Source organism: Siniperca chuatsi, linkage group LG4 (genome assembly GCF_020085105.1).
Source record: "Siniperca chuatsi isolate FFG_IHB_CAS linkage group LG4, ASM2008510v1, whole genome shotgun sequence".
Lineage (NCBI taxonomy): Eukaryota > Metazoa > Chordata > Actinopteri > Centrarchiformes > Sinipercidae > Siniperca > Siniperca chuatsi.
In genome coordinates, this window is record NC_058045.1 from 20,405,587 (window position 1) to 20,415,524 (window position 9,938).

General features: G+C 38.9%; 1 protein-coding gene across 1 annotated transcript in view; it reads left to right on the top strand.

The window, feature by feature from the left end:
• tmtc2b (transmembrane O-mannosyltransferase targeting cadherins 2b) overlaps positions 1–5,977 on the top strand; it is a 94,554-nt gene extending 88,577 nt beyond the window's left edge. Inside the window, exon 12 of the mRNA XM_044193730.1 lies at positions 3,526–5,977. Coding sequence (XP_044049665.1) covers positions 3,526–3,705 — 180 coding nt within the window. The 3' untranslated portion in view covers positions 3,706–5,977. The remainder of the gene's footprint in view (positions 1–3,525) is intronic.
• The last annotated feature ends 3,961 nt before the right edge of the window (positions 5,978–9,938 follow it).

Genomic DNA, 9,938 nt, shown 5'->3' on the forward strand with positions numbered 1-9,938 from the left:
GTGAGAACACAAATTCATTATATTGCCATGGTCTAAAGAGAATGATACAAGAAACTTGAATTGTCACTGAAACATTTCTGTGTACATTTGCCAGCAATCAAATCCACACATGCGATTAGATGTTCAGTAGGTGTTTCTCCCCATGGCCAGCACGGTATTAGCTGACCTTTGTCATTCTTTCATTAGTGACTCCAAAGACTCCATTTATTCTGAGTCATGTTACCTTATGAACTGGCTGACCTTGTGGAAACAGACTGAGGCCAAGGATTGGGGTAGACATGCCTCACTTTTCAAAATCCTGTTTTTGTCCCCCTCAACTTATGCAGTTTCAGTTTGATTTAGTCACTAACAGACCACTAAACTGTGTCCACTTATTGTCCGACAGTCAGAATCCAGATGCGAGAAGCTCGAAGTTGATCAAAATGTTAAATCTTTGTTCCCTCCTTCATCTTAGTTGCCTTGAGTTATTACCGTGCATTCATATCATTAAAGCTTTACAAGCAGTAGCAAGTGAATAGCAGACTTTTTTTGCCCCGGATTTTGCCCCTCAGGCAACATACAAGCTGTTGTACCTTTTTGGTGGTGATTGTTGGGGCCGCATGCAGCTTGTGAGGAAGATACCTCAACTCCTCTGCATTTTCTGGTAAAAAAAAAAACAAAACAATTTGGCTGTTTTTCTTTACAGATAATTCTCCTTAAAAGACACTGGAACTGATCATCAAAGATAATGGAAATGGTAGTTTGCATTGTTTATATAACATAATGATATCTATCAAAAAGTATTAAGTCTCAATCAAGAAAATTATAGGTGATTATTGGGAAATTTTATATGTGGACTTTTTTTAGTTTTTGGTTTACTTACTAACATTATTATGAAAAGCATGATAGTTTAATTTAATCATAATTAAACTATCAATCAAAACAACCAATTTAATCATAATTTATTATGATTAAAGTGGTTGTAATAAATTAATCATAATGTGCCTGTCTTTCTGAAACCAAACCTAAGCCCTTGACTGAGGCTAAGGGATAATTGCAATTCACTTAACACTGGATCCCCATCAACTCCACAAAATGCCAGTAACACTAATTTGCCAATATACACCTACTTGTCACCTACATGTTGTGGATACAGTATTTCTGTGTGGCCCCTTCACTGTCACTTTCAACTATGTCCATATGTATAAACAGTTATATTTTGGCTAGCATTATTCTAAGTAGTAAAAATCCCTAACTTGCAAATTGATCCCCCAGCGCCCAAATGGTGGGTCAAATTGGTGAAGGTAATTTATAGTGCAAACAGCCTCAGAATTACCCTGACCATTAAAGTCAAGACCTGTGGCTGCTCCTGTGAGCAATAATTGAAACACAGAGAGAAATCTTTGTTTTGCTAGGGGATTAATGTAATTGCACAATATGCAGTGAGTGTAGAGAATTTGTATCTAGTAACTTTAATGCTGCACATTTTGGAGTCAGTAAGCAACAGTCGAAGTATTGGTCATGCCAGCCTTTATTTTGGCCAAGGCATCTGTAGTGTTGAGGGAAGAAGTGACTCCTAGGATTATTCCAGAGTCTCTTTGATTTATTCATCAATTTTATTCTCCCTATGAGAAAAGCGGCACTATTGGACATATTGTTCCCATTGAAATCCTTATGCATGGAGAATCACTCATCCAACTCTGCCATTGGAAAAACAGCAAGATGTTTTGAGAGTTTTGTGAGTGTACTAGACAAGGGTGGAACAGTCTAGCAAAGGAGGGCAGTTCACACAACCTACAGCACAGTGTGGACAAAGCAAGATAAATGGCCATACAATCTGAGAGTGGTTGTGTTTGGTAACCTCTCAATGTATGGATAGCTAAACCTTTAATATGCAAAGTATGAACTTGTATCACTATAATACATGTATTGCAAGTGTTTTGGATCAAATACTCACCTGTGGTTGCTTGCCCTTGTGTTCAAGAACATAATTTGCATTTCAGAGTTTGTTAGGTGTTTATTTATTGTATAATTAAATTTTTTATAAAGACATGTCCATTAACTGAATTGGATCAACATTTTTATTTATAAGCCATGCAGTACACAAAGAGGGCTTTTTATGTCCTTTATTAAGCTTTTTTAATGTGCTATTATATTTTTAGTATACTCTTTATGTTTGTCTGTAGCACTGCTGTTGTTGTGAATGGTTCACATTGTCACACATTTCTCATAAAATTCCACAGATTTCTTTCGTTTATAGAAAAACACTATTCTCTCATTCAAAGAGTGTTGCCCTGAGAATTACTCTTGATTAGTTAACCGGCCATGAGAAAGAAATTAAGGCTTGTGGTACAATACATCAGTAAATGTCGAGATGCCATAATCATGTGCCATTCTACGTGACAATGATGTATGAGGTGATAATTATAGGGAAAAAGTCACAAACAGTGTAGTAAAAGCATATGATTGGCCATTTTGCTAAGACTGTTTTATTTGAACATTCCTTGTTTCCTAGGAGTTACAATTACATAAATTACAATAGTCTCAAGCAGTAAAACGGTAGCTTCGCTACAGGATTAGACATCTTTTCCACACTTCAAACTAAAATGGAGATCAGATGTGGCCCCTCCCTTGGCCTGGATACTTCACAGTCTTACCATGATTGCACCCCGGACACTTTTCCTGTACTTATGTCGTCATGACTCTCCCGCCCATCGCGCTGATGATGATTTTGCCCCTTGGCACCAGCAGGAATATACAGTATATTCATCTAGACCCACTTCAAAGTGGTGGTTACTCCCTCTGACATCTGGGGCCACAGACAAGACACAGGGACACACAAAGCAGCATGGTTACCAAACTCCAAACACAGTCTGGCTGATCTAATAGGAACAGGAACCAATAGCATGTTAGGGTCTGCTGTGTAGCCTCACAAGAATACCAAATGTTCTTTTAAAGTGACTGTTTTACTTAAAAGGACAAAATAATTTTGTATTCTATAACTTTGTGTTCACTCACTCTGACATTTTCCTCGGTTTTGTAATAAGATACTTATTACTATGTTTTATAGCTCTAACTTTCAGAAATAACATCTGTTCAAAGTTTTTGTCTGTTTGGAGTTGCTCAGACAACAATTTTTTAAATGTGGCTCAGTGATATGAAACATTTCTGGTCAAATTCCATTCCTTGTTAAATTATGCAAACCCCCAAAGTGTGAATAGATAGACTTCATTTGCATTATTCATCTCACCAAACATCCACTCATGGCCTCTGATGTTGTAAAATTTGAATTTTTCATTAAATTAAGCACCATTGGTGGTGTGTATATAACGGTTATGTTACCTCACTCTTGCTATGTCTCAGCAGCTGAATCACTGCTTATACTCATTGTACCTACTTCTCAATAACAGGGTAGAGTCTTGTGTTGCTATTCTTGGACAGAAAAGACAGTGTATCTTTGGAACAAATCTTTAAGCTGCCCCGAGGTGTACTTAGTATGAAACTGATCTCGTCCTAAAATGACTAAGATCTCTTTTTTGGTTTCAGTATCCTGCAGCCTTGATGAACCTGGGAGCGATCCTCCACCTCAACGGGAAGTTGCAAGAAGCTGAAGCCAATTACCTCCGAGCCCTTCAGCTGAAACCGGATGACACCATCACCCAGTCCAACTTGCGTAAGCTGTGGAACATCATGGAGAAACAGGGCCTGAGGACCACGAGCCCCTGAGCTCACTCCGCCCACCTACCTGCCATCTGTACGCCAGATCTGGGGGAAAGGACGGCCTGCACGCCCCTCATTCGCTCTTCTCATCCAGGAGAGATGGAAGAGACTCAGGGAGGATGTTTGCTCAGAGAGGCCATGACTGTGCCGCACAGCCCTCCTAATGACTCCTGAGCTCTGCATGCACCTCAGGCTAGCAGCTTTCCTCAGAAGCATTGCTCACAGTTTGGCAGGAGCTACATGGTATTTGGACTCTTTCAAACTTTCTTCAAAATTAGTGCTCTCACAGGAACCATGTCTTTTTTTCTGTTTCTTTCTTTATAACTAGAGCACATGAACTTGAAGTGACACCATAGGTACATCCTTCAACATTTGTGATGAATTAGGGTTTTTTAAATAAGCAATTGTAGTTCAAAGCCATGAAATTTGTCCCCGAGCAGTGTGAGATAAAATATAAAAGAGAGAAAAGAATCCCAGAGCTTTGCACTGAGGGTATTTTCCATCATCGTTTACTGAAGTTCTTGGTTTGATCAGATGGCCCATCTTGATAATGAAGAAAATAAGGCAATATGAAGAATTGCATACCACCCAAAATCACCAAATCAATCATGTAAATCAAGTATAAATCACTAAAATCTACATTCACATCCTCAGTGGGTCACTTTGTTTTGCTGTTGTTTTGATAAGATTACACACACTTAATGAAGACATGAAAATTAGCACCATCATTGCAAACCATTTTTAGCAGATGTCCTGATATTTGGGGAAAACTTGAAAAAGGGAATTTAATTTGGTAGCCATCACAGCACAACAGTAGCCTCTAAAAGCTCCATGAAGGCTGGGATTTGCCAAATGCAGTATGTTTTGGCAAGAAAACTCAAAAGCAAAGAAAAATGGGACTCCTTTCACATGTGATGCCTTATAATAAAAGGTGTGACTATTATTTAGCAGTTAACAGTAGCATACATGTGGCATTTTTACCACTACTGCTTCTTGGTCTGCTCTAGCAAAAAAGCCAAGTCACCATGGTAACTTGTTCATCGACAGCAGTGAGAAGCTGTAAATGGAAAGATTAAGCTACCTTCTAGTGGAAGTCACAGACAACAAAGAGGCAGGTACTGTAGTTTTGGTTACACCTCCTCCCCACATGCCTGAAGCTTTTACAAATGAGTGTACAGAGCCGAAACAGATGAAGGAGTTTTTCTAACCAAATAAAAAAAGCTATGCCGATGGACACCTTTTCATCACAGGACAATGCACAGACATAGCACGTTTGAGGGAAATGTCTTAATGCCTGTGTTTTTGTTGGAATAAAACTAATTTTGTTGTGTTTGTATAAATGAATCCTAATATATACCTACAGTGTGTATAGTATACAAAAAATCATGCAGCAAAAAAGTAGCCAGACTTAAAGTGGAAGCTCAGATACTGAGCAAGTTTGGTTCGTTACATGAAGTATTTCCCATATTGTCAAAACTTGTCTTAAGGTCTCATTTTGTATATATCCTGTGTAATTAACATCTGTTTGTTTGTTTGTTGTTGTTGTAAGCATACAGTAAGTGAAATGGCACCTTCCCAGAAGTAAGAATATGTACATTATTTGTGATCATTTGTTATTGGCCACAAACCTCCTAAACTATCTGTGTCCTTAGTTTATACATTGTAAGTTAATTGCTTTATGTTACCTTAGCAACAGAACCAGCTGGCACTGTGTTTTTACATGTAAAATGAGGAAGTTAGCGGAAATGATATTCGAATACAGTTGAGTGGCCCCAGATAAATATAAATACAGAGCAACACCTACAATGGAGGATAAAATATGTAAATATATGTCACTTGTTGCAGTCACAATGGTGTCAACACTATTTTTGACTGTGATGGTCACTACTGATATGTTCAGTAAGATAATCACAGTTCACATTCATTCCTGCCCCACACCTCACACTCCCCATAGTCAAACAGCGTGCTCATTTCTCCTGTTTATATAAAGTGTTTATGAACAAACACTTGAGTGAAGATGTAAAAAAAAAAAAAAAAAAAAGCGTTTCACTCTGTGTCTCTGCTCAGGGATCTCAGGCGGTGGGTTGTTGCAGAAACTTGTTCACAGAGGGTTTACTAAATTAAAGATTTATTTTTGAAAGTTGTTGTATTTGTATAAATTATCGAGATTTGTAGCCTTTTCTCCTTTTTGTAATATAAAGATGAAAAATATGCCAGAATAGACTTTTCCTCCAATGTTGCTTTTTTTCCACAATAAATTTATGGTGTTCTGCTTTTGTTTTGGTTCCTGTGCAGCTGTTTTTGAAGTAGACTACATTTCAGATTCATTTCATGTGGATTTTTAAAATTCACTCACCATTCAAAAACACACATTCCCTTCCAGCAACGTTCACAGTTCTAAGTCAGATTTCCTTAATGTTAATGTGGAATATCAGACTTAATGGGGTGGTCTTGCATGCTGTGGAACACGTTTTACAGGGCATTTAAAGTTCCCCCCTGCAAATTAGCTAAAACGTGTCATAAAATCAACTCAGATGGATCTCCTCTTCTTTGATCTTTGAACAACAAAGAAGACATGAAATATGGAAGGAGTAGCACAGTGTCTACATATGGCTGGTGTGTTTCGATTACAACCGCCCCCACAATTCAGACCCCGCTGACAAGCAAAAGGCCCTTCCCTGAGAACAGAGCAGTCTGCCTTGTGATGTTTCTCACATGTCTACATGGAAGATCTGCTCCCATGATCGGAGCTCACCATGGTGCCCAGCTTTCCTTATGGGACTGGAATGCACAGAGGCTGCCTGCACTGTCCAGTCCAGTTTGAATCTTCTTCTCATAACACATGTGAACCTCACTTATCTTGACAAATAATGAAATGGGGAAACTTGCTGGTTTGTTGGGTTGTGGAGTCACGCTACAAAGGCAATGTGCTTTCATTACTTGCTATGGGCCTCAGGAGGCATTTGGGTTTCTTCCCATATAATGTTACATATATCGCTGTCTTGGAAATTATGTCAGTACACATGGTAGTTGCAGTTGTAGCAGAGGGTACTCTTTTAGGAATTTTTGAAAGTGCAAGCAATTTCACAGACACAGTCTTTGCCCTGTCCTAAAGGATTTTTAGCCATGCTAGCGGCATGGCTCTAGGGATGGTAATGTCACTCTGGTGGTCAATCCAACCCTTTATTCCACATTTGTGGTCCCCTGAGGATGAATCATAATAATGTTGGTGATTCACTGACTTTTCCTCTAGCGCCACCAGCAGGTCAAAGTTTTCACTTAACCTGTGAAATATCTCAACATCTGCTGGATGGATTGACACAAACTTATGTAGGTATCCATGGTTCCCAAACAATATACACTAATGACTTTGGTGATCCCCTGAATTTTCCTCTAGCACCACGAGGCTCACATTTGTGGTTTTGAGTGCTAGCATGGTTGTGGACTCTTATAGCCCATTCAGACAGACATAGGTCAATCCCGTGTTGGGGGTCTATCTGAGGCTGTATGCATGGGTGATTTGATAGAGAGAGGGAGCTTTGGACAGACAGAGAGGAGTCCCACTTTAACAGATATGGTCTTTGCCCTGTCCTAAGGATTTTTTTAAATACAGTAGACCAAATGTGGGCCATGCAATGCTGTTCAAATTCTCTCTGCACAAGTCTTGCTATAATGTGTAACTGCAGTCACATCACTCATGCTAGCTTTCCCAAAATGAACTAAGCATATACATGCTGAGCTTATTAGTTTATTTGGATCTCTGTGTCAGTGGCCTTTAAACAAATAGGGATGTTTCCGGGCTCTCGTGTCCTCATTTACCTTTAAACCTCTCGTGTTTCATGAGTGTTTATGCAAGCATTTTGCCAGTTGTTATTAGTACTGCACAGCTTAAATTAGGGGGGTAATGATAAATCAAGTCAAGGATCCCTTCTCGTTGACACCATCATTATGTGCAGCAGAATGTCTGTAAATTAAATCATCTGAAGAATTACAAATTGAAATGAAGTGACATCATCATCCCCTAAGTGATGACAAGTAAGATAAATGTTTGTAAAGTAAAATGAGATATAAAAATACTTTCTTCCCCTGGAGAAAACATCTTATGCAACTTGATTTCCTGTTCTTATTTCGAAATATTCACATAGATAAACCCTGGATTCCCTGTGTCCAGCACTCAAGGAAATCAATAATGTCTGTCTTCCACTCTCAAAACTTATTGTACTTCATTGCTTTATGCGACCTCTCACATCCAGAAGAGTTCAAGCTGGGAGGAAGGATTTTCTCTTAATATCCTGTGATCTGGCATATCTGCTTGCTGTTATCAAGCAAATATTTTGTGGTATGTGCTGATGAACTATCACCACCTTGATGTGAAGGACCTGAGCCCAGCACTTACAGCACCTAGCCAGCTTCTTTAGAGTGGACGGCTGTGCGTGATGCTGAGAAGTCCTCCCCTCTGGACCCAATATCCATTGTTATTACTTGATAGAAGAAGCTTTAAGATGAGACTCTGCTTCGTATTATTGAAGGGTTTTGATATCCAGAAAGGAAATTGTCTTTCTTTGGCGTTATGTTACTATGCAATATCTACAACTACTGTAGCCCAGTGGAACAGAAGCTATGACTTTTAAATACAAAGTGCTCATTAGAAAATTGCAAAGTTCACAAGGTAGGGGATTCATGAGCCTTAACTTAAGCCTAATTTCTCAATATATTGTAGGTAAATACACTGTAATGGATTTGTAAGCCACACACTATTTTGTAGTTACTGTGTTAAAAGAATACATGTTGCGAACATTGGGTCAGCCTCTCATACCGCCATCAAAATAAGACGTAATGTGAAGTCATTTCTAAGTGCATAATACTTTTCTTGACAGATTTATTCAGGAAATTTTCACACCCTGACCTCAAAACAGGGTGGGTAACAGTGGGCAATTCAGCTAATTAAGTTAGCATGACTGAAAACCAATGTAGCAATGTCGGTCCGTTGATTGGTCCACAGTGAAATATCTCTGTTGGATGGATTACCATAACATTTGGTGCAGATATCCATTGTACCCAAAGGAATCATAATGACATTTGTGATCACTTGACTTTTTCTCAAGTGCCACCATGAGGTTAACATTTGTGGTTTTGAGAGACAGTTGGTTCATACATTCATGTTCCCCTCTGTTATGACTTTGGTGATCCCCTGACTTTTCCTCTAGTGCCACCATCAGATGAATTTGTCCAATATGACCAAATACCTGCAAAACTAATGACATTCCATTCAGCCTCTTTGTGTTTTGTGCATGCTAATTAGCAAATGTTAGCATGCTAACATGATGAACATGGTATGGTAAACATTATCAGAATCAGAAATACTTTATTGATCCCCGAGGGGAAACTTTTGTTACAGTTGCTCACTATCACGTCAATGCACATGGGAATAGAAAGAATAGAAGTACTAAGCAAATCAAAATATAATACGCTATATTACAGGTAAGATAAATTAAGTACAAAGTTACAAAGTGGATATAAGTATAAAAGCTTAAATAAGTGTAAGTGGATTTAGAAGTATGTACGGTATAATACAATGTAATATAAGTAATAAGTAATAGTGCAATAATGAGTATTGTCAAGTTAAGTGTAGCCTATTAAGATGGTGGATATTGCACAGCAGTAATAGAAGTATGAATAAATATCAATAAATAGGGAATTTTAAACTGAAAACAGTATATTGCACAGGAGTATTAAACAGAATATTGCACAATTATTTCAAGTACTGCAGAGATGTTAATGATCCAGTGTCCAGTTTGGTGACTTAGGGTCATATAGACTAACACTTAGAGGGAGGAGTTAAAGAGCTTGATGGCCACAGGCAGGAATGACTTCCTGTGGTGCTTTTTGGGGGGGATGAGTCTTTCGCGGAAGGTACCAGCACGTCATGGAATGGGTGGGAGACAATGTCCAAGATGGCATGTAGTTTGTCCAGCATCCTCCTTGCTTAGCATTAGCATAGCTAAGCTCCCTAAAGTGCTGCCTGCTTCCTTTCGGTGCCCATGCTAACCAATTGGGCTGTTCAGACAGAGGCGCAGAGTTCCACGGCCGGGGTCGTGCACAGCAGCGTTAGTTTCAGCGTCTGGTCTATTTTTCCTGCCTGCTGGGAGCAAATCTCGCTATAAAATACACTGGCCATCCACTTCATTTGTGGATGGGCAGATCTGTTTGTGATTGCAATACTTAATTATGCATGCATC